We start from the raw sequence: 27,305 nt of genomic DNA on the forward strand, positions 1-27,305 counted from the left end.
TCAGCTTTAACATGTGTTGTTGAAATGGGAAAAATATCACAGCTATGTAAGCTTTACCAAGGGTAGGCAATGTTGGTCAAATCTAACTAGCGTGTAGTTCATTTTGGACTAGTGCTGATGTAAAATAACTAGACCTTAGTATGAGTGAGTGAGTGAGTGAGTGAGTGAGTGAGTTTAGTTATGTGCTGCATTCAGCAATATTCCAGCTATATGGCAGCGGTCTGTAAATAATCGAGTCTGGACCAGGCAATTCAGTGATCAACAGCATGAGCATCGATCTGCGCAATTGTGACCTTAGTATGAAGCAATTAAGTCTCAGCATATTTTCACTGGACTTGGACTAATGATCTTGTGGCCATGTCTATCCCTAACTGAATGAATCATTTATCTTTATATGGTGTGTTCAATAACCAAGGTAAATAAGTATTATTGATCTACTTAAACAGTGGTCAGTCACAAACTAAGTTTCCTTATTTGAATGAAATGTACAAATTCTGACAATCGACCAAAATCCTGCTCTAGACACACAGTACATTACATCATCCTATGTATTACATCACAAAATGTAAACAAGCCCAACAGAAAACAAGTACCAATCCCAAAATTCATTTTTTAGACAAATCTCTGAAATTCTTCAGAAAACAAACTCTTTTACAAGGTTCTAGAACTCCGATTGTTTTTATCAGATGTTAGAGAAACATAAGCAGTGGCTGTGTGTCTACCTGGAAAGCAGCAACGTCAGTGACGACACTGAATGACTACAACTACGCATTTGGCACAAGTTGGCATACAACCCTGCCAAGAAAGCCATCTGAAAGCGGCAAACAAAGTCAGACAGTATCACTATGGCAACGGGTCGTAAACATCTTTGTTTCTTGTGAAAACACCCACCCAAATATCAACCCTTCCATGCAAGAGTACGAGTGTTTTCACCTGGTCTAAAGATAGGCACCCAAGGAGAACTTACTATTCTTGACCTACGTTGCAGATGTTGCCACAAAGCTTATCTCCTTCACAGGTGCTCATTAGTGGGTATATTTGTTCAAGGTAACACCCCCTATCTACACACTGTTGAACGCTGACCACTCCTGATCACTGATATCAGTGCGGGACCTTTAGCTACTATCTATCTGTTTTTCTTGATAATTATTCATGCTGTACACACCTCCACCATGGTGTTTACACTCCATTTATATTCATTTTTATTGTGTTTATATGCACGTTGATCACACAAACATGGCACAGACCAGCAATATTACCATGAGTTCAGTTAAGTCAGACTAAACCAAATTCATATTACAACTTGTGCTTAATGGAGGTAATCTGGGGGAGAAAGGAAGAAGTCTTTCCAGATAGTAGTGTGTGTCTAGTTGCTGTGTATGAAATAACAAGAATTCCAGTGTATGGAGTTTATAGGTCTATCTATCTATCTATTTATCTCCAGGGCTCCAGATAATTTTTCAACATCACGAGTACGTATTCCTTACTATTAGTAATCGTTTCATATATGCACCATAACATTGCTACTTCTGTGTAAACAGGTCAATGAACAATAAAACAATACTTTTTCAGATAAATACGCCTGTAAATGATTCCAAGACCATACACCATTGCTGTGGTGCATATCTGCTATGTTTTCTAAATCTTTTCCTACCGTATCGTGCATTTTTTTTAATCCATACATACGCCGATAGGGCCCTTATCTGGGGCCCTGTATCTATCCATCCATCCATCTATCTATCTGTTATTCGCAGTCACAAGAATTGAATTGTCAAACATTTTAGAAAGGAGTGTTTTTACTTGAATGATAGTTACGAGATATGCCAAAAATATATTCTTGCCATTTGGATGATAGTCCAGAGTCCTATATATGTTATATTTGTGAGTAATGTGGTCTGGTCATTGTCTGGTCCTATTCATATTTGTTAGCCAGTACTTATGACATGTATCATGTTTGCCTCATAGTGGATTTATTGCAGCCAATATAATATATACACAACAGGAGGTGAAGTTCAGCAGTTAGTCTGTCTCACAGTCCCTGAACCACATTATTTTCCCTACAGCCTAGCCTTCCCTGTAGTGCTAAAGCCCTAAACGAAGCAAGTCTAGATTTTCCCAGGTTCTGAATCTCTGGTCTCCCTAGGGCTCCTTTTCAATTTAAATGGGCTTGTTTGTTGCTATCAAAATTATATATATTCAGAGACTAAGCCTTAGTCTATTCAGCAGTGTACAGTGGTACATATGTGAAGAAATCCATAAACTACTGACACATGAATTTGTGTTTCAAATTCATGAGATGGTGGATGGATGGATGGATGGATGGATGGATGGATGGATATGTCTAACAGCAAATTCAATATTGACTACTCTGTACCATAAACAGGTGGTCATCCATGTCATTCAGCATCTGTCAGTATATTCAAGTCTGTCTTTGTGAAGTGATGGAAGTTTGAGACAAGGTTACTCACTGTTTCCCTGCAGGATCCTTCTCTCTCAGTTTCTCCAGAACATTTATTTCCAACTTGGCGGCTTCTCTGTACTTTTCCACATTCTTGATGATTTTTAAGGCAACTCTTTCATTTGGACTGGAACAAAAAAAGAAGAAGTGTCATTAAAAATCCCAGCAACCAACTGATTAAGATGATTCCCAAGGAAGTAATGAAGTTTGTTAAAGTTTCCCAGTATCTCATGTGCCACAAACATCACAGCGTGATAAAACTCGACATTTCTTTGTTCCCGATGAAGATTCAGTTCAGAACACGTTATACAACAAACTTGAAAGTGAAACAAGCCTTAAGAGAACAGTCATGATACCAAACTGTCAAATTCTTGATCTACACCCAATGATGTTGATATGTGGCCTGTGTGTGGACTGTGGAGATATATTGTTATTCACTGAATAATTAAATGCAGTGAAAAAAGAGAAGCAAAAGCTGATTTCAAAAGAACCCCAGTCAATCACAGATTGCAGCATGAAATATAACACCCTGAGTGATGTCTACAGCTTAATATTCAAAAGAAACAATGTTTGTAAGTGTTGGATAAGACTGGCGGCCATTGCTGGGAATGAATGGCCAGATTGTGTAAAGTCATGCTTGGCAAGCCTCAGATGAATAAGGACTGCCAGATTAGCAGAGAGATGGCTGCCTTTTATTCCAAACAAACTACTCATATCTCTACATTCGTAGCTGATAAGTGCAGCCATGTTTTATGTTGTTTACACCGTAGATCCTTAAGATGGATCAGGTGGTTTGGGAGAACATTACAACATACAGACAAACAGAAAGTGTTATGTAATCACATCACCTATACTAGCATCCAGTGATCAAGTGGTTGTATTTTAGTCATGATGTTATGACGTCGGACTATATAAAGTGGACTGAAGTAGGGAGGGCTGTCTAAAGCCTGTCTGCTGTTCATCCCCGACATTCCCTTTTCCAAGCAACCCAATCTGACCCCCAGGATGAAGGTAAACATGTACGATTCATTCAAGATTTGTCAACATCTCATCTATTGGCTGCAATAAATCCACTATGAGGCAAACATGATACATGTCATAAGTACTGGCTAACAAATATGAATAGGACCAGACTGACTGACTGACTGAGTTTGGTTTTACGCCGCTTTTAGCAATATTCCAGCAACATCATGGCAGGGGACACCAGAAATGGGCTTCACACATTGTACCAATGTGGGGATTCGAACCCTGGTCTTCGGCGTGACGAGCCAACGCTTTAACCATTAGGCTACCCCACCGCCCCAATAGGACCAGACAATGACCAGACCACATTACTCACAAATATAATATAATCGGACTCTGGACTATCATCCAAATGGCAAGAATATATTTTTGGCATATCTCGTAAATATCATTCAAGAAAAAAACAACTCCTTTCTAAAACGTTTGACAATTCAATTCTTGCCCACTTCATTGGAAATATGCAAGCCATTCTGCAATAATATATCCCAGTAGTTCCATATTTTGTATTATTTAATATTTTGTCATGTGTTCCCTGGTCCACCACAAAAATAAATGCTTTACACCCTGCCTAATGGACACTATTATAAAATGGAAAGGATTCAGAGCCGGATAATGCCAACGGATTAAAACACGTTTTGGGTTCTTTACAGATAAATATGCAAGTATATGATGTCAGGTAGGTACAACATGTCAGTGTTTACAAACACGGTATCACCCTTGTCTAATGAGTCCGGATTAACCATCATGATCCTGGCAAATTCGGAATAATTGGGATAACAGAATGGTTATAAATCCTGACATACTACTTTTCTCCAATAATTATGGACCATTACAACCGATCATTACATCAGTAAAGGTCAAATTACTAATTATAATCAATTACTGGAAAATCATTGAATGCAGCTTCATCCTTGCAGGTTCCATCTCACCTGACGAAAGTCCATCCTTGAACGTTTCTGTTGAAATCTCTACCACAAGAACAGCAAAATTCTGTTTTCGTTATACAAATACATATGACATTCTAAGGGTTAGGGTTCGAGTTCTTATCAAGGTCTTCTGACGGGTTTCTCTTCATTTCATCACCCCATGGACATCCATTTATTTCTATGGAAGACGCACTGGACAATCTTCTAGGCCCTGGAGCCAGTCTCAAAAGTCTTTCCCCTCCACTTAGCAACAAGTGGCTTCACATGTTAAAGCATCTTACCACCCTAAATCAGGTCAGAGTGAAGCTCCCAATTACTTAGAGTGGTCAGACCAAATAGTGACTGGATTATTGCCCGTCTTAACTCATTTTCCTTGCATGCAGGGTAATAATTCTTCTATTGGAGAATAACAAGAACAATATCCCCACAAACAACATAAACATTAACCCCTGAATCTATATATAAGTCTACAAAATACGTAAGTGGTAACATAGTATGGTAAAGCACTTGGCTCTGGCATTAACAGATGAAGCTACGTCACTCTTCCTGTTGCCGATCTCACTTTAGAATGGCCCAAAATACCATCTCTGCTTTCAAACGTTTTCATAGTAGCATCTTGAATTGTTCTGACATTCAGTAGATGTTTGTGATCCTAACTTCAGTTTACTATCTTCAAGATATATTTGTCTAGTGACTGTCTCAGTAGATCCATGGGACAATATAACGATTTCATCAACCTGCCATTGGAAGCCTTGGGCAAAAACTACATTCAATAATGACTCGTTTCAACACTGGCATACATCCTTCTGTGCATATCCTTGCTAATCAACCTTACAGTTCAGGAGAATATTTGGAGAGATGAATCCTTGCCCTCAGGATCAAATGCTTCCTGTTTTAGAAGCACTGCAATAGAAATACTTGTCCAATATGAAGATGAGTGATATGCATTGAAAAGAAACAAAGTCTGCGAGTGAGGAATTGGAAACGTCTTGGTTCTGCACTGCATGCATGTTTTCAGGAAGCTTCATTTGCCTGGATTATAATATTCTTGCCCAAAGGAATTCATACTTTAAAAAATTAGAATACTTTCACATGGGGCACAGCATTTTAATAATTTCTTGTGTTAATTCCAGTACATTCGTGGACTGTTCTGATTGTTACTTCACTGCAAGGTATTACAATTGGTATTTATTGTCACATCTTTACCACAAAAGTGTCAACTAAACTAACCATGAAGAATTTGTTATCAGTTAACTCCGTGGAATCCTAATGAAGCTAAATGGCCAGGAAAGCAATTCAAGAGATCAAAGCTGAAACATATTTCAATTTTATAAATCACAATCAAACAGTCCAAAAAATTCTACCAGTTAGTTATCCCCCAGTGCAGTGAAATTATTCCCTATTCACCAGGTTCAGTGGCAGGGTCACAGATCCCCTGCTCACAGCTCAGTACACACAGAGGTACCAGTTCAGCTATGACCTAATTCAGTTTGATCTTTGAACCTACTGGTCTCCAAATCAACAGTAGAACACAGTCTGAAATCAATAGAGAGTGTAACACTGTCCCGCCCACGTAGTATCGTGGGAGGATGAAGAGAAGGAGGGGAACTAATTGTGTTTCCGCTTAGCCATTTTCCCTCAGCAATCCCACCGACTGCCAACACACAGATTATATCACATCTTCGAACCTGAGTCACATCAAATTCTTCCTCTGAATACTTGTTAAGTCAAGGATTTTTGCACAACTATGTGTGAATAAGCATGATGTGCATTTAGGAATGAGTTGATCAGGTTGAAGCAGAAAGCACTGACGTAAATCCATCTCGCACCTGCTGCTCACTTCCATTAACAGCAAAAATCAAAATCTGAAGCAAACATGAATTTAGCCCTGATATTTACATTAGAACTGGAAAAATGCCAACAGAAGTGGTGCACACAGACATTATTAGATTGTGTATATTTAATGATGTGAAATACTTATCAATGCAGCACACACCTATCACGTTCCTCGTGCCTACATTCCGTACCCGACCTAGGCATGTGTTGTCAAGTCAGCTAACCCCCTAGTGCTCCTGCCACACCCACCTTCTGAGTAGAAACTCATGCAGGTCACAATGACCTAACTAGATGTACTCATGAAATGAGGTGAGGTGAAATTGGGTTTAACGTCGTGCTTGAGAATATTTCGCTCATATGACGACGCGTGCATGCGTGTGTGTGTGTATGTGCGGCTGCTTGTACTAGCCCAGACTTTCAGCTGGTTTTATAGTGCTAGCCCACTGAGATACCATGCCGCAGTGAAGCATGAATACCCCACTCAGACACATTATACTGACTCCGAGCCGACCAGTCCTTGTTGTACCCATTAATGCCGAGCGCCAGACAGGGACCAACATGTACTCATGAAAAGAACATTAGCAACAGCAGATAGCAACTTTTATAGTTGTTTTCGCTATTACAAACCCTCAGTAAACAAAACCGTGGTCCAATAATGCAATATATTCAAGGAGATCAAAGGCATTAAAGAATATGAAATGATGTGAAGTGTTTAAGTTAAAACAAAATAAACAAATCCTTCCAAAATAAATACAGTTGGTTTTCCTGGTTTTTGTTTGCACTAAGTAAATGATGCTTGTTAAAAGAGATTCTGGTCATCTGAAATGGACCAAACCATTGTGAAGCCATGAACCAGTTCTTTATTCCTCAGTGACTCACCAGGTACACAGGGCTGAATAACAATAGAACTAGCACAAAAAACCTGTCAGGTCCATCTACTGATCTACAATGAGGACCTGAACATTAAAGATTCACATTCTCGCGATCTTCACAGAAGTATCACATCAAAGATTACCAAACAGCTGCAGAATAAAGTAAACATCACACACCACAGCAAGAGATCAGCTAACAGCTTCTACAACCTCCACAGCTGCCCATTAGTTCCAAGGACCACTTCTTTATCTTGACCAGACAGAAAATGTTTTCCAATTTGCAAAATGCAACAAACAATACCATGAGAATTAAGTTCTCCCCACGGAGAAAAAGTGGAATGCTATTATGAAAACACTATTCCCTTCTGTCAGCTAAATATTCATTCAAGTCAAGTGTTTGTTGGGGGTTATTGATTTTGTAGACTTCCGTATCAAAGATAAAAGAAGATGGACGCATGTTCTGCTGGTAAATGGATGAACGCATCTTCTGACCTATCAACATTCAGACTTAGATCAGAGTTATAAATACCACTGGAAGATGAAATAGAGCAGATTTGTAAAGATCTGATGGAAGCATTTTAAGAAAAGCACAAATGTTCTTCATGCAATTCCAGATCTGGAGTCTGCTGTAAATTACTCAGAACTGGTTCTGCATCATGTGTATTGACAAATACTGCACAATTTGCTGGCATTATCAAGTTCTGGTTTATTACTTGCTTTCATGATGAGCGAAATTAACGTCTTCAGCCTTTGCAAACACTGAAGTTCGCAGATACACAAAAGTGAAAGCAATACACACCCTGCCAGGACTTGTCAATTATTTTCAGTAGACCAAGAAGAGAATATTTACAGTGATTGAAACATATTTTATTGAATTAAGAAACGGATTGGGCACAAGTTATCCAACTTAAATAAGCCCTCTCCACATAGTTACAAGTGTATATTACAAAAAAGTTCAACAAGAGGCAGACAAAGGGTATAGATATGTACAGACAGAGTTATTTAAATCGTTTAGTGTTATGGATGTAGATATGTACAGATTTAAAAACATATTTACAGTTATGTTCACATTTTGAGAATTACAGCTCATATGTACACAAACAAAATTGATTAAAACCATATCCAGAAACAAGTTTGGGCAAACAATTTGAAAGGTTTTGGTGACAGATTGTGCTTACATCAGACAAAGCATGAAGTGTAAGGTTCACGTCGTGGTCATGCCACCTTGCTATCAATAGGGAATCTATCTAGGATGAGCACAAAGTATGGTAGAAAAATCAAAGAAACACATTTTTGGGTAAACATTTGAACTTTTCAAAAGTCTTCATATTCTTAAATGTTTAGATTTCTTTCAAAGTAAAAACATGATCACTGAGACTTCTTGTTTATTGGTCCTGTCAGTGAAATGCAGGTCAGGAATTTATGAGAAGGGACTGATTGCCATATTGATCATTTAGATCTTGCCCCTTTCCAGGATTTCTGGGAGGACCATACACTCTAAGACTTGTTAGTGACAACTACTTCAAATTTTGGGCTGAATATCTGCCTCAGAGCAGACCTGAATACATTTCCTGTGAGGGTACCTTTCTTGAAGCTTATTCCTTAACATCTACCATTAACAACAGAAATATAAAGATTAATTGTGATTGGAAATACACTGTTTCTTTAGTCCCAGAAAGAATGGGATAAAAAATCATCCAGCCTTTGATTAAACAGACATTCATATTAGACTGAAACAATATCCAAGATAAATGTTTGGTTCATAGGTTCCTGTCTGAGTATTGCCATTTCAGCAGTGCGACAGAGGGGGACTAAATCGATGTGCAGAATTCTAATACCTCTTGTGAATCATCACATAAAACCCTGACAATGATTGATGCTGGAAGGTAGTGAAGCCCCAACTGTCTACAACAGCAAATGTGTTCATAGATCACTGACATTGTATTGGAAGCTCAAGCTGGTTGTCTCACTAACACTGACTTCACCATGGAAATGTCTGGATGAAGATAGCAGCCTGTTCATGATGTATTGCAGCCATACCAAATATATGAAGACTAGATGGAGTTGTTAAAAATACAAGATACCAAGTACTAGAAGATGGAACTGTTCCTTGGAAATATGCTGAATTCATGTTTAAGAAAGGCATCAGCTCTCTTTCAAGTTTAAGAATTCAACACCAGTTTTTAGGAATAGGAAGTGTACACAATCACCAGACAAGTATATCTCATAAGTTGTAAAGTCTATTTCTTCTCATTTCTGAAACACAATTTGCTCAAATTTTAATCAGTAATGCACACACCATGATGCTACACAAACTACACATCTGATGCCTTATTCAGATTAAGGGCCAGTGAGGCAAACAGCTCATCCCCATTATGGCGGAACAAATCTGGTTGTTCCCCTGTAGTGCAGTCTCTACTAATATTGGCCCAGCATCAGTCAACAAACTGAACTATCAATGGCTCAGTGTATTGGTGTTGTAGCTAATTGGCTTGGATAGAGAACAAGTCATAAATATTATCATAGCCAAGGAATTTATGAGAAGGGACTGATTGCCATATTGATCATTTAGATCTTGCCCCTTTCCAGGATTTCTGGGAGGACCATACACTGTAACATCAGCAGCCAGGAAACTTAGCTCCAAACACAAGCCTTCATTAATTCATTGCTGGCAGAACAAAACACCTGCTGTACATGACCCCTGAACAAAGCACTGATAATCCAGTTTTAACCACAAACATCTGAGAAGTAATAAAACATGGCTTGTCATCAAATCATGAACCACTTCTGTATCAACAGACATCTGTTTTACAAATGACAGATAAAAGAGACCATAATTTGATGTGGTTATTTATTTCTAACCAAGTAGTTTGGTGTGTTAGACCCGACAACCACATATCTGAAAATAGAAACAGGCGGAACAGTTGGCATTTGCAAGGAGGTACCAGGTGCCCGGTTTGAGAGTGGAGGATAAGTCAATCGGTGGTCAGTCCAGCTAACTGAAGATAACAATGTGGGCTGAAGCTTCCCCATGACAGAAGCTGTATGCCACAGTGTTCATCTATCTCCTGCAAACTGGGAAGAATGTCTGGAATGGTGTTGTTCTGGGTGCTGGCTGATGGCCAGGGACAGAAGAAAGAAGCATCTGGTGAAGTGTCAGCTTGTGACTGACTGACTTTCGCAATGTAGCAAAGTCACTGACGAACTATTCCCAAATGTGTGTCACATTCACGGACAAACTATTCCAACAGTGTACTACACATTCACCAACAAACTATTCCAACAGTGTACTTCACATTCACCAACAAACTATTCCAAAAGTGTACTACACATTCACCAACAAACTATTCCAAGTGTGACTGTGTGTCACAATTACTGATGCTACCAGAAGCTGTGTCAGTATTGCTGACACCACCAGTAACTATGTGTCACAATCACTGATGCCACCAGAAGCTGTGCCAGTATTGCTGACTCCACCAGTAACTATGTGTCACAATCACTGATGCTACCAGAAGCTGTCAGTATTGCTGACACCACCGGTAACTATGTGTCACAATCACTGATGCTACCAGAAGCTGTGTCAGTATTGCTGACACCACGGGTAACTATGTGTCACAATCACTGATGCTACCAGAAGCTGTCAGTATTGCTGACACCACCGGTAACTATGTGTCACAATCACTGATGCCACCAGAAGCTGTGTCAGTATTGCTGACACCACCAGTAACTATGTGTCACAATCACTGATGCCACCAGAAGCTGTGTCAGTATTGCTGACACCACCAGTAACTATGTGTCACAATCACTGATGCTACCAGAAGCTGTCAGTATTGCTGACACCACCGGTAACTATGTGTCACAATCACTGATGCCACCAGAAGCTGTGTCAGTATTGCTGACACCACCAGTAACTATGTGTCACAATCACTGATGCCACCAGAAGCTGTGTCAGTATTGCTGACACCACCGGTAACTATGTGTCACAATCACTGATGCTACCAGAAGCTGTGTCAGTATTGCTGACACCACCAGTAACTATGTGTCACAATCACTGATGCCACCAGAAGCTGTGTCAGTATTGCTGACACCACCGGTAACTATGTGTCACAATCACTGATGCCACCAGAAGCTGTGTCAGTATTGCTGACACCACCGGTAACTATGTGTCACAATCACTGATGCTACCAGAAGCTGTGCCAGTATTGCTGACACCACCGGTAACTATGTGTCACAATTACTGATGCCACCAGAAGCTGTCAGTATTGCTGACACCACCGGTAACTATGTGTCACAATCACTGATGCTACAGAAGCTGTGTCAGTATTGCTGACACCACGGTAACTATGTGTCACAATCACTGATGCTACCAGAAGCTGTGTCAGTATTGCTGACACCACCAGTAACTATGTGTCACAATCACTGATGCCACCAGAAGCTGTCAGTATTGCTGACACCACCGGTAACTATGTGTCACAATCACTGATGCCACCAGAAGCTGTCAGTATTGCTGACACCACCGGTAACTATGTGTCACAATCACTGATGCCACCAGAAGCTGTCAGTATTGCTGACACCACCGGTAACTATGTGTCACAATCACTGATGCCACCAGAAGCTGTGTCAGTATTGCTGACACCACCGGTAACTATGTGTCACAATCACTGATGCCACCAGAAGCTGTGTCAGTATTGCTGACACCACCGGTAACTATGTGTCACAATTACTCGATACTGGTAACTGTATTGCACACGAAAGAGGCATCACAATCACTCCCTACTGGTAACTGTGTGTCACAACCACTAACCTTTGTCCTACTGCAGAGTTCAATCCAGCATGAGAGTCGAAATCCTCACCAATGTAATTATGTCATGATTACCTAACAAGAGACACAAATCACCACAATTCAATCCCACTTCATGCCCATAACAGGGGTCACATTGTAATCTCCATGTACACTGATCACCACAATCCATCTACACTGATAGACTACATGTACAATTAGTCACTGAGTAAGCCTGTAACCTAAGCCAGGTTTTGCAACAGTCCATACAACAAATAGTCTTATTTTCTATTTCTGTGCAGATGTACTAGTGTCCTCCTGTCATACTCTGGCCACTTGATCAATTACAGTAACAGGAGTATTCAAGTCATGTCGTTAAATCTATGTTAAACACACCAAAACTAATTGGGATCGACTTGCAGAACTCTGAACAAAGTACTAAAATGTATGGAGATGTCACTTCAAACACATATCCAAGGGATAATGAAATTTGACTTGATACCAGAACGGGATCTTGTGCAAATTTAATTACACCATTGACAGCTGATCAGATCCCAACCACAGTGTGAGTGAGTGACTGACTCCCCAGCAAGGTGTCTTGGGATGTATGGTGGCCTGCAAGCCAAGCTAGGGCCTAGTACACAGTGCTGCAACCTCTTGCTTGATGGGAGCATATGCAAACATAACATCAGTTCAGACAATAAATTGTATCAAAGCTGAAAGTCTGCCCTGTGATCTTCAGGCTACCTTCTTCAATGATGGAAAGAAGAGACACAAGCATTTCACAAACTATCAAAGCAGCAAATTCATCACAAATATTACTTGTTGGTTTCTTGGTTTGTATGTCAGTGACAATCATTGTACCAGAATTGTATGGGACTGGCATATCTACCCATGCCATCTAGGTACACCAGGCAATGGAATCAGCCAGATCACAGCTTCTCATATGGTCATATCTCATCCTAGTGCTTCCACAATCAGTACTTAATGAGGCTTCCTGGGGTTGCTTCCACAAAGAGTACTACTGCCATAACTCACATACTCTAACTCAGATTTACGATAGTAATTGCTCTAGAGTACTCTCTGGAATGGACCCTGATCTGTCACCTCATAGTCATATGCAAAGCAGAAACTGACCTCTGAACAAATTACTTGTTAGCTAACTACTAGACATTTATCTCACCCTTACTACTACTGTGTGGGTGAGTGAGTGAGTGAGTGAGTGTGAGTGATGTTACACTTGCAAGGGTGAGGCCTGTTATGAGAATGTGTAGGATGTTACACTTGCAAGGGCAGGCCTGTTACGAGAATGTCTTACAAGTACAATTTTACACTTGTGACTAAAAATGACCACGATATTGTTTCCACAACCACACCTTCAACATTGATTTTCAAGTTTTCAACTTCGCAATCATCTACAACATAATGAACTTCATATCTACAAATTTGATACATACAACGTACAAACCTCCTTTCCTTTCACAAATAGATGAAAGAAGCAGACAAAACAATGCAAGTATCTGCAACAAATGAGTCAGGACCCTGATACATTGGGGAAGTTCCACTAATCAAACAGTTCTAATCCCAAAAGAAACGACAGAAACAGTTTAAGACATCAGCTGTAAGGTGAGTCATAGTAGGGGTGGCTCCATTAATCAAATAGGTTTAATCCATAATGTGACGACAGAAACAGTTTAAAACATCAGCTGTAAGGTGAGACTTACTCAAAACATGACGTCATGTACATATACTTCAATGTTTGTTGCAACGTTCCTATCTATCTGTGTAGGCAGGCTCAAAAATAGACACTGCTAAAACCAGGTTACTTCTAACGCAATACTGTCAAAATACTCAAGAAGATTTGGGTGATTGTCAAGTTGTTCTCAATACCATAGTTAGATCCTCGGATCCTTGCAACACCTTCAAGTAACCAAGAAAAAACAACAACATGTGAAGCTCAGATATTATTAAAGCCACTTTGTTAAGGGGCAAAAAGTATCTGAGTAAAAACACCCTGAAACTCTGTCACAAACACCAAAGCTGTTTTTCCATAAAAAGTTTCCTTTAAGGTAGTGCTACAAATATAGAGGGATCTGAGGGTCTGGTGTCTTCTTTTTGAATCTGGGGACCTATTAAATCTTTTACTCTGAACAATACTATAGGTTTGTGACAAGGATACCTTGAATTAATGACTAATTTTTAAAAAAATGGAGAAATATTTCGAAATGAATACTGCATCATGACTGACTTGATGTTTCATCAGTCACACTGCTTCTGTCAGAAAGGGGGGTGGGTGAACACTGACAATTCCATGGTGGTCAGAAGCATCATCACTGACTAAAGAAGTTGAACACCACATTATGTTTATCATGACCCGTATACATCAATTGCTGTACAACAGCCAGTGTAGAAATCTTTTCCTTCAGTATCATTTCATTGTCAGCAATATGCTAGTGACATAACCACAGCTCAAACACACTGAAGTAAATAAACAAGTGGTTGATAACATAAGCAACTACACCTGACACCTAGGTATCATGAAAGTTGGCATGTCTTAACATATCCATACATAACATGGTCCAAGTCATAAAGAGAAACACACAGGAAAAGTTTGTTTTTCAGTGCAGTCCACTGAAAGAAATACATAACACTTGCTGCAGAGAGACAAACTTCCACCAAATATGTCCAGCTGATACCACAGGTTGGACTCAAAACATGGCAATGCGCAGATTATAGATTGATCAAGGCCATAAGGAGACATAAAACTTAACTAGCAGATAGTAGGACATTAAATTCAGATTCATCAAGAGAGTCCTACATGTTGGTGATTTGAATATCTACCTCATTTAATGATGAACCCCAATACATAGCATGAAACCAGCATTTAAGGTCAATAGCTCCTGAATTCAGACACTCTTAATGTGCACATAAAGGGCATGGGGAAATGTGGACCTAGAAATGGTGCCATCAGCTGACGGCTGTGAGTTGTTCCCAGGCAGTGAGTTGGACATGTCATACATAACTTAACATTGGGCCTTTGTGTCACACAGCCTGGTTTAGAGCTGCACTGACACATTCAATGGATTCCTCAAGTCTTTTTCAGCCTTGTTTTGAATTTGGTTGATGGATTTGGGAAATATTGCTAAGTGGAGATAAGCAGTGGGCATTGAGCAGCTTGAGAAGGTGGAGCTGCCATTTAATGAGTTCAGTACATGCAACTGACAATCTGTACACCCATACACAATCTGAATACAAATCACAAATTACGTACTTAAATCATGGGATTACTCTTTAATGGTAAAGTCCATATTCTAGTAATACTTTTGAAGGTAGAATCACAGCTGGGATTCAAACCCATGCAATCAGAGAGAGGCACATAATGGCCAGCACAAAACATCAGTAACCAAACCCACACAGCCAAGGCTTCCACTGAAAAGGCAGACAAGAGGTAGTCTGAACAAAATAGTTAGAGTCACCCTCTGAAGTTGGCACAGCTACTATTGCCAAAACTATAAATACACAATTTCTCTTAGAACTTGGGAGATGTGTAACAAATGTTATATTTTGGAGTACACCCTCTTGCCAATATGGACTTTTTCTTACCAAAGAGAACCTGTATTTCAGAAACAAATGAAATCTCACATGCATGTTATAGACATAAAAATCATGTTAAACTCTCTATATGAGAGTTGTTTCTTATGTTGTGAGGCAACTTGTAGTCAGTACTCAGTGGTGTAAATACTCAGCCAGTATCACACCACATAGTTGTGCTAGGAGTGCCAGGATACACTACACATCACCAGAATTACTCGCAATACCAATGTAGTGACATGATGCATAGTTGCCTATGACTCATCAATGGATGCACATGGCACATGTATTACCAACACATGAAAAAAATACAGTGGTATTGATATGATAGTTTGGTATTTTGTTGAAAATGGTAGTGAAAGAGCTTGAGTGAAAGAGTTGGAAAACTTCAAAAACACAACATTATTACCATATTTATAACATTAACCTAACCTGTAAATCTGTGATTCAAATTTGGGAAGGTGTACAGATATATGCTGAAGACATGGGCCCAAAAGCTGGCCTCTGAGCAGACCTCGATAAATCCCTGTTTACAACTTCATGGCCAACTGAAAGGATGCATACTGTTTGTCTCAGATACTTTTTATTACTAATGAAGGACAATGAACACGGAAATAGTGCTGACAAAATAGGAATCAGTGAGACTGTTGGATTTGAACTCATGACCAATGATCAGGCACACAAACTGCTGGACCCAGACAGTCTGGCCACTAATGTCCCCATATATGGGTAAGCAGATGACACAAAGTTACCAGATGAAATGTTTCAGTAGATGGGAACAATGTTTATCTTCACACAGCTAACTTACCTCTGTCGGTCTTTACATTCCACCACTTTGCCAAATGTACCTTCTCCCAGTGTCTGAACTACTTCATCTGAAAACAAGACAATACAAACATTTCAGAATCCTGCCACCATGACTGACCCCTGCAAATCAATGTACCTAGCATTATGGTGCTACCAGTAACCATACTTCAGACTTGCTTCTTCAACATTCAAAATTCAGCCACCAGTCTAGGACATAATTATATTGCAATGAAAATATAAAAAACCCAGTCATTGCAATTATTTATAGCGCAGTGGAGAATCATTTCTTAATCATTGCATACATCCTGTAAGGCAAAACATGTCACAGGCTTCATGGCTAAATTTTGAATATTTGGCTTGCTGGGCCTACAAGCAATTTGTTTGCTTCAGAATTTATCTCATGTCAAGAAATGTGGAGTCCTAATTCTACAGCCAGGCTGGCGTCTTATCGATAACTTATTATGTGGAGTAAATTCTTCAAGGCTAATTTGTTTAACTCTCCGATGAGATGTGACTGGGTAAAAAGAAGGGTCTCAACACGGACAGCTCTCGTGACATCTCAAACCCAGAATCAATATTATTGACTGCTGTACGTTACTAGACCAAAATAATTCATTATGAAGGAATCATTCCTGCGTACATGGAACATTTTTTTCTGGAGGGGTTATCAGAATTTTCCACATCAGCAAGTTGTTGATGATTTTTGTAAGACAAGTCTGCAGTACTGAATAGAGTTTCAAAGGAAAAAGAGTTCAGCCAAATCAGCATTTTAAGAAGCAATGACATATTAGTCCATAGGACGAGCTATGACAAGCACCCCCCAAATACATGGGGAATTTCTGTATTGCAGGCACTCATCCTGTTCACAGGATCCATGACATCAGTAAAAGCAAAAATATCAAAGAAATCATATACTAAGTGTCAAAGTATAATAAAGCATTTTGTATCAGAATTATTATGTATCTGCATGAAACTGAGGCAATGGTAAACAACAATAACATAGATATCCTAGACTAAACGTTACGGAAAGTTGAGTACATCGTGCTTGTAGGACGTCGCCTTGGATAGATCAGGTGACCATCATCGTCATCGTTGACGCTTGGTGCTCTTTCACTTGACTCTGGCTGCTCCTTTCAACCCAACCGCCATTTCAATCCCATCATTCAACAGCATCCACATCGGACAGGAAGTGGTCAAGAGAGCATCGAGGAAAGTCGAATTGTTCAGAGGATGTCAGCGTTCGGGGTTTCAGTCACCGTTACAGCAATTGGGCGGCACGACACGCCACAATCGGCACATATGAGATAAACAAGGGGAGGCAACGCCAAGTAAAGATCGTGTCAAAATTCATGTGTATATTAAACGTCATACACAACACAAGCATATCAACCTAATACTAACAGCAAAGAAATATACTTTACTTCAAATCAATTTTAAATAGGCAATGGATGTTTAGAATATTTCGCCTTGTGTGCTCAGTCTTCAAACTTGATGCTTGACAAAACAGGCTCAGATTTATAGAATCATTATATATAAACCAGATATCTATTCACAGTGCACTGTGTGGTATAAGAAATGAGACCCATATAGAGGACATCATGCTGAACATAAAGAGCATTAACTAAAACTATGTCCTTTCACTATATAAGATACTGAATAACATCACATTGACATGAAGTTTCAATGAGTGAGTGAATGTTGTTTGATGCTACAGTCAATATTCTGTCTCAGTCACAGATGGCAATAATCCAATCTGGACCAGGTAAACCCAATCAGGAAGTATCCATATCACTGGGGTACATTATCAGCCATCAGTCACAGACTCACCCACTGCTTACTGTAATCAGCTCTTATGACAAGACAGCTGTGCTGGGAGCCTACCCCCCATTCTGGCATTGGATTCAATGATTACCCATGTGGAGAGTTAAACCCAGAACTGAAAAATGCCTTGACCCAGCCCTCTCATGGCCTGACCCATTAAATACCTTTGATAAAAATTACATATGTTAACAAAAGAGAAAAACAAATGAGCCAGATGAAGACGTCCTTATCTAAGTATATCACATCCAGCATCAGTTACAATTCAACTGCGAACAGGTTTCACTCCCACATCACAGTGAATGTCACAGCAAGGAAGACAAATCTATAGGCTCAGGTAAACAGTAAGGTACGAGCAATAGTTCTATATTGCATGAAAGGTCCCTTATGTTATACGGTATGTTTCTTCCAGTACCACCACACTCTCCTCCAATGGGTCTGATTTCCTCAATTTCCCAAGCATTGTATTTAGAAAGGATACAATAATATCTGCTTCAAGTTTGAAGTCTAATAACACAAATACATCATAACAACATTAACTAATTATAGCATACATGAGGATAAGTGAATGCTCCCACTCGCAAGTCTAATAGCCATTGGGACACCAACTGGTTATAAATATTTGATGGCACTATCCAATATGACAGAACTGGCCATTCAACAAAACTGACATTGGCATTCAAAATGAGGTCACATTTAACCCTGGCTGATGTTGCTTTGCCAAATCCAGGAAAACACATTATTATTTAACAGTTGTTTGTTAAAGTGTATGTGATATCAGCTGCAGACTTTAACGTCACACTGGGCTTCTAGAAAAAACAGGCAATTGGTAGTAGGGATGTTTTTTCATCTACATTCCAAACATTAGTGCATAAACAACTACACTAAGCTTCTTAATATATTACATTTTCTCCCAAAAGCACAGAGGATGAAGTAGACATAACATAGTCTCCATTGTTTCAACCCCCTTAAGTGTTTTTCAATTAGATTGTATTATCCTGTATTATCTACTGACTTATTATGTGATTATCTGACAAACTGAAGTCCTTGATAGATTCCAGACAGCAAAATGGCATATTCTTCTTTTGATCTAGAGAACAAAGTCCTACATCTGAAGTGCATCAGGGATTTTAGCTTCGATGAATTTGGATTCAAGAATATTCATCCATTTGCTGTGTACGAACTTGAGAAAGATAGTGCTTCCTAGAAGGCCACAGAGACAGCATGCCATGATGCACAGATCTCCCAGCTGCAATACTCTTTTAGACTCTCATGTCACAAGTAGTAGACAATTGTGTTTGTGAAGCCATCATAGTTGTTCTTGTGTGTTACAGATAAAATGAACAATGGCTGGCATCATAGTAAATATGTCATGATGTTATGTCCGAGGAAATTGCAGCAACCAGTTGACAGGCTAATCATCATCCAACTGTACAGTCAATTATCATACTTAACTCTGACATTTGACTGTTGCTGTGGTCTCACAGCACAACAGCTGGTTACGTTAATAACATCCTTATGATTATTTGACATATTCAGGGATCTGCACTGGTTTAGTTTCTAGGATATTTGTCATCAAAATTGTACTGGAGTTTTTTCAATCAAATTTGGTCTCGATATGGATTAATGAAACAAATGAGTGAATCTGGTTTTCTGCCACTTTTAGCAACATTCCTGAAATTTCATGGTTAGGAACAAAGAATGGGCTTCACACATTCTACCCATGTCGGGAATCTCATCACACCTACTGCAATCTATGAAAATGTCTGTAATATTTCTCAAAATCAGTCCATATTTAGTCTACTTTAAGTGTTGCACTGAGCCATATTTCTCTGAGTTTGAAATTTAGTCTGTCTGTAAGCCATATTTCTCTTGCAAAATCAGTCCATATTTAGTCTACTTTAAGTGTTGCATGTGTGTCTTAAGCCATATTTCTCTTGCAAAATCAGTCCATATTTAGTCTACTTTAAAGTGTTGCATGTGTGTATGAGCTGGGATTGCCCTACCTGTTCAAAGAATGTTATCTGGATGGTGAATAACTTGACCCACTCTATTATTACATCACACTTACTCAGTTTCTTAGGATATCAACAGCACATATGGCATTCCACTCATATATGCATGCAATTAACTGACAGAAGAACATCTTTTTCTGCAGTTTATTTAATACTCTCTGAGGACTACACAACAATTTGTCTCTCAGGTTCAGTGTTACCTACCTTAATTCAGTTTTGGTTTTAAATATATTTTATTCATGAGAGGTGAATGGGATTGGGTACAAGTTCTCAAACCTTCTCAATTCAGAGGCATGTTGATATTGATTAACATGGCAGTTATTGACACTACAGCAAGGCAACTTTTTGTTGTTGTCAATGCTGTACATGTAACCTTATTTCCTCTCCCTCATCCATTTCAGAGGCAGTAAAACAAAATTCTATTACTATCAACAGTGTTACAAGGCCATGATGTCTTCCTTCCCAAATCTCATTATAGAACACAAGACCAGTTTCCAAAGCATTGAGACAGGCTATGTGGCTACAATCTGTGTTGGTATAGCAACAGACAGCAATGTGCTGTTTTAGCTGGGTGAGAAGAAATCCACCAAGTTGGTGAAAAGACATGAATTCTTGGAAACATGGCCAGGGTTAGCCATCCTTCTACCTCACGTTACAAACTTTATTACAAAGCCATTGATTGGAAGAGCCAGCCTTTGAAGACCTGATGGGAATAGAGTTTACATCCCTGATACCAACAGTATCATCTTCTTTGGGACCTGTTACTCACTAAATTGCTCCGATTATTTCCCTTTAGTGCAACTTTGTTATTATTACACAAACAATAGGGCATTTGTCCCGTTAACTACCCAGACAAATGAAATAATTTCATACTATCACCTTTAAATAAAAATATTGCTAAGTGTGACTTCAAAGTGTGCAAAAGCTGGAGTAATGAACCAAATGACCTGTCTTCTGCCTATGTCAATTTTGTAGAAATACCAAAATGTTCAGCTTCATACCCAAATTGGGCATAACTGCACCCATATTTTAAAAACTTTTGATAAAGTTATTTTATTTGAATTAAATCGGGCCTATAGGTTTCAGAAATTTCAGTCCTTTTCAAACATTTATCATGATACTTTCGGAACCTTTATCCACTCTTAGAACAAGCACATACTTAATTCACAGAATAGTCACCAGGATGAGAAACTTTCAAATCCAGCCTTTGTTCTGTCAATAAATATGTCCTAGTCACATCAGGTGGTGGTTCCAAAAGCTGAATTAAATATTTCAAATACCAAATTATTTCCAAAGTCAGTGTTCATGAAGAAGCCAGGGATGAATGGTTAGGGGTGAGACTGTCCTATATATAGGCTTGCGAGATGAGAGACTGTACTGTAACCTGACACCAAGGAGGCCATCACATATCATGCCGCTACCTACTTCATGTAATACAGATGTATCAATGGAAGGCCAATGTCTACTCAAATCTCAGACATACTTTTAGGAACACTACCCTCCCTCCTGTGTAATTCCTAGCCACTGATGTAAACATACCAACCTTACGTTGTACTCGGCTATGAATATGCATGAATCTGACATTTCGTGTTTGTCGGTGCCAGTTTTCTCAGTCTGGTATTGAAACCAGCCCAAACAGACACAGGATCAATTTTCACACTCATCTCATAAATGTGTTTTATATCAGCATGGGAATAAGAAGTTTAGGTACGTTTAGACCAAGCTTTGAGTGAACAGTTCCATAAGAATTTGAGGTCAGTGTTGCCAAATACATAGCGTGCTTTGTGATGATTCATGCCTGATCATAGAGGGTATCTCTGTCTTACGAGCAATGGGCCAGTTTGAAAATATAGATAACCTGTATTTTTCTGAATCATAACGCAATTCTGAAGAGTTCTTTTCACAAAATTCAAAGCCATACTTTTGAGTGATGAAATACCAAACAAACATAGCCATGTCAGAAAAACATACTTTAAAATACTTTCTGCGAAAATGATATTTATCCCCAAAGACAGAAAGATACAATATATGAATATTTTCAGTTTAAAGAAAGACACAAAAATGAAGGTTTTCACTACCTTGACCACCCTCTCATGCATGCCCTACATAAACTTATCAACTTCCTGTCTCTTCTATTACACACTATGGCCCGAGTAACCCACGACCACATACCTTGTTAGGCAAGTTCCGCTTTGATTCAGAAGCAGGCATATTTTTCCCCCATTCTTTAACTTCCTTGAAAGCAGCTAGAACATCTACTCTCATGTCGAAAGACTGAGCCAGGAGCCTGCTCCTCCTGAGAGAAGGTAGTAAGCCAGCCTAAAGGTATGAGAGTGACAGGAGGGGAGCCAATGCCTCCAATGGGTGCTGCTTCAAAACCAACTCAGCCAAACTTTGTGTAGCACCCCAACAACAAAAGCACTGCTGCACCAGCTATGAGTTTTCCTTCCCAGAATATCCTCTGTTGTGTAGATGGTGTATATATCTATCTCTCTCCCCCTCCAAATTGTTCCACAGCCTATGGAGCACTGGCTTTCTCACAGAGCACACTGCCTACATCAGAGAGGGGGTGAAACCTCATCCACTAAACTATGGGGGATGCTAAAAATAGACTGGTAGCAGCATCTGCTAGAGTTTCACTCCCCAAGCACCACATGGGTGCAGGCAGGAGGGAGGGGAAAGGGGAGGGGGAGGCAGAATTGCTGGGGTGTCCTCCTCCTCCTCCCTTCAATACAAGATGGCTGGTGAAGATGGATATAGTTCCAGCAGCTCCTGTCGTTATCTATAGACCACTGGGAGGTTGTTGGGACCCCTGCAGGCAGGACAGGCAGCAGTGTAAACATGGTGGTTATACTTACATGGACATACTACAGTCATTCCATAATGGTACTACTGATCATGGGGTATTAACTTATTTAGCTTCTTAGAGATATTTCTGGCATTAGTCTGAAGAGAGATATGTGTCAAACTATGAATGTCTATTACACACTTAAACTTGAAACATATTAAAAGTTATTTTGTTAAAGATCAGTACCATAATATGCTAACATACTTTATGTAAAATATGACAATTCTTGTTTTACAAGAACCAGCTTTTTTCTAGCAATGGCTTTGATACCAATCCAGATACCACAGTAGCAAAATAATGTGTATTTTGTAGTTTTTAAAATTTAAATCACAACAATATATTGTTTTCATGACACTTCAATTTACTACATTCCTATTAAGATTTATTTGAAATCAGTAAATTAATATTTTGAGAAAAGTTGCAAAGTTTCATGAAATTACTTGAAACATTTGTCTGAATGAAGATTAATAAGCAGCAATACATCTGGCAAGGGACCATTACCTAAGTCTGTGAATAGACAGCTGGATGGTCCTGCATGCCTGCAATCATCTCCAGGACTCTCACCACCCATATCCTAATCAGAATATTCAGCCCATTTTCCATTGATCCCAAGAGAGGCAAGCACTTCTGGGTCAAGACAGTAACCAAAATCATCCGAAATTTGATTCTGTCAATATGCCAGAATTCCCATACTGTTCTCTCAAAATCTGTCACTTATGTCAGGTTTGAGGAATAAATTGGCCAATATCATCAACAGAGATGTGTCTTCAATGGTGGCAAGAGTCTTGGAGAAGATCTTTATGTTTACTTTGTGAAAGAAAATGCTGACCATTGAAAACAAAATTAAGAGTTGCCAATGTGTCAGGTTTTCTCAAGATGCCTCTATTAACACATATCTCCAGTAACACATATCTCATCATACTCCATGAAAGGGATTTGATGACAGTACATGGAATACTGATACTCAAAAGTAACTATCAGACAGACCATTTCTCTGTCGTACTATTGGAAATAAAATCCCACACATCTGAAGGCAAATATGAGAATAAGGCTAAACCTTTTTACATCAGGTACTCTGTGTATGAAGCAATGTAAAAACTTGTCTTCCTACTATTATTTAGTTACATCTATCACCTACTCCTATCATTAAACACTGATCTATGGTATTCCTATCTATGATCCTTTAGAATCTAGGTAGTCTCTAAGTCTTTAATAAAAGACTGCCTGATTTCAAACACTTCTCCTATTACATGTACATTTACACTTCTTCAAAGAAGTAAAAAATCGTCTAGAATTAGGATATGCATGATAATAGTAAAACATATATACTCTAAATTTAACATTGTTTTTATATATTAGGAAGGAAAACCACTGATCTATAAATATACTACTGAGACTTACAATTACATGCATATTTATCAGAGACGATTTATTCAAGCAAGTTAAAGAGTCCAACCTGATTTGTGAAATTCTGTGGTCGTCCCATTCAGATCACATCATTCATGTCATAGTTGTGTTCTGTCAACCATCCGTAACATCTGCATACCTTAATTTGGCCATTATCACAGTAAATCCTCTCATTGTGGCGACACTGGAAAACCTGCCTGCAAATCCCTCTCATGTTATAATGTTCACTAGCACTGCTGTTAACAAAGCTGTCAACTCATGTGACAGACCCACACCTCCAACATCCAGTGAAACAGAGAAACAAGTGAAGGCGTTATTTACATTCCTGGTAATAGTGCCTGTCAATCAAGAAGCCTGTCAGCATAATCACCCATTAATCTGTGATATGATGTGATGTCATCCTGTGGGTATGTTGGAGGACAGCTCCACCAGATGTGTCCCTACTGCATCCTATGTTTTGACCTACATCACATTGCTCCTAGACCCGCAATGTGAAGCACGGCCTTCCTGAGAGGAAGCTTCCCAGTTGCAGGCTAACCATGGGTGTAAGAATGTACACATCGGAAGTACAGGTCAAGTGTCACATTTGCAGACCAGCCAAACACAGCAGGATCAAGTTGCTAGTGATGCATGTGCCAAAATGGCATTTTTTCATCATGGAGCACAAGTCTATATCCAGATATACAATTCATCACATCACTTAGTTTAATATTGATCCCCAGCTGCCTGATTATGAAGATGTATCAAAGATATGCTTGTTCACATGTAACGCCCATCCTGACATCTTCATCTTCCTGAACAACTGCATCACATGATCACCATAACATAAACAACACATTGAATCAAGAAATCACAGAATGAGCCATCTGCCCATGTCCGGGGTAGATCTTCCAAGGTAACAAAATCACAGATTCACCAGAATTGTTCTAACAGCAGAAGGAGGAGAAACAGCTGAGTGGTCCAAGACAGAAGTCAACAGTTGTGGTCGGGTTCGATAAAAACCATCAATATCACCAGTTACAGAGTCTCGGGCCAAGGACTGGCGCCTTGTTTGGCAGGCGAACAAGCCTACAGTGTCCATCTGCTGAAGTCTTCCCCCCATCAATTCCACAATCAACATTCACTATTAGTCGTATGCATAGCACAGCTAGCCCACCACTTCCCCCATCTCTATTCACAAATCAATATCCTAACTTGACTGAGCACTAGTCAAGGCGAAATTTCTCTACATCCATTGCCTAGTCCAAGAGCTTGGGCTACATTTTTCCCAAAATGCTCATGTGCAAATTTCGTCACACGTTTTTTGATTCCCCTCTCAAACACAGAAACCTAGACAGAATAATGAACCACCCATCATTTGTATGCATGCTGGGCTATTACTGTGTCATTGGAGGACTATTTGATAAAAGACTGGTGTTAGCCTACAAGGCCACGCCTGTTGTGACTGTTTAAGAGTACCATCAGCTACGCAGGCTTTTGCTGCTGTTGTCCAACATTTCTAAATACATTGAAGTAAGTATTTGCAGCTGCAAACAATCAAACCGTAATTTGTTATACTTACGTGGATAATACAAGTCATGCAAATTACACTTACCATGTACATAAACAGCAGGGGTTCCAACTTGCCAACACTAATCGGTGAGTGTCCTACACATATTTCACTACTATATCAGTTAAACAACTACTGAAATCTACTGCATGTGTAACTAGTGACTTTCACTAACATCTACTGTTTTGCACTGATGGTAATTTTAACAATGATAATTTAGTTCCGTAACTCGTGCTCTGTAACTACAGCCATATGTTATATCATCACTGGTCTTGTATCACATTGCAACAGATGATGTAGACTTATTAAAATTTATGATGCAAACAAGCAAATAAGCCAAATGCATGTATCAAATTTTGAAATTTCACTAAAGTGTTCATAGATATGAATACATTTTGCATTTTACTCTTATGTTGAGTGATGCATTAACAGTTAAAGTGATGACAATCATCCCTGTCATTGAATTTCATCCAATCTGTGATGTTTGAAAAACTTGATCTATGAAATACTTGACGTGTGATCTGTAAACTGTATAATTAGTGTAATTTATTACTTTTCCCTACCTTATATGGATTCCTAACCTCTTAACCTTGCGTTTCTTGCCTGGTTAGATCTAGCCTATATCTCACCTGAGTCTTGTTGGGAACACCATAACCATTCCTTTCTCCTCCCTAGTCTGTGATGCAAGTTGTACCTTCCCACCCACCCCAAGATGATACCAACCTGACTGACCCCGTTTAGGAGTCCTTCTGCTTCCTATCGTTAACACTGTCCTACGCAACTATGTGTACAACTACGTTACGTCATGGACTTTTCCTCTACACAGATACAAGAACCCAAGGACGACACCTACCCGACTTGAGCCTGAGGAATACGACCGTCTGTTCCTGCGATGATGACGGTGACGTCTGCGATGACGTCTGCTGTCAGAACGGTATCGTGAGCTGTGGTCCGATTCTCCATAATGGTGGCTGCGACTGTGGTGACTTGGGCTCAGGGATCTGGATCTGGAGTAGGAACGTTCTCTGTGGCGGTGACGGCGCTCTCGATGACGACGCTCACTGCTGAGTCGACTATAAACCAAATAAATAAATACATCTTTAGAAATTGAAATAGCAAAATAGCATAAAAAGGAGAGCCTTTTTTCCTTTCATTCTGAAAGATAAAGTGTAGGTACAGAATAATAATAATATAAGAAACATTCCTCTCCAGCCTATCAGGATAACTTTAGGAAAGTGCATTCATATTCAGTGAAGCAGAAAACTTTCACAGGTCTAGAAGTTGGGACTGTTGATGGGTCATGCAGGATGAGAACATTTTCACATTGTTACCTCCATGGATTACTTTCAAAATTAACTGACAATACAACTAAACA

At 39.3% G+C, this 27,305-nt stretch overlaps 1 protein-coding gene across 1 annotated transcript in view; it reads right to left on the minus strand.

Annotated features, from left to right (window-relative positions):
* Nucleotides 1-27,305, minus strand: part of LOC124270742 (dual specificity protein kinase CLK2-like) — a 78,305-nt gene that overhangs the window by 22,093 nt on the left and 28,907 nt on the right. The window contains 5 exon segments of the mRNA XM_046705782.1: nucleotides 2,469-2,585; nucleotides 16,295-16,361; nucleotides 17,332-17,357; nucleotides 17,359-17,423; nucleotides 26,784-27,003. Of these exon segments, the coding sequence (XP_046561738.1) occupies nucleotides 2,469-2,585; nucleotides 16,295-16,361; nucleotides 17,332-17,357; nucleotides 17,359-17,423; nucleotides 26,784-27,003 (495 nt within the window).

This window comes from Haliotis rubra, unplaced genomic scaffold, assembly GCF_003918875.1.
Source record: "Haliotis rubra isolate DU_JTF1 unplaced genomic scaffold, ASM391887v1 Scf154, whole genome shotgun sequence".
In the NCBI taxonomy this organism is placed as follows: Eukaryota; Metazoa; Mollusca; class Gastropoda; order Lepetellida; family Haliotidae; genus Haliotis; species Haliotis rubra.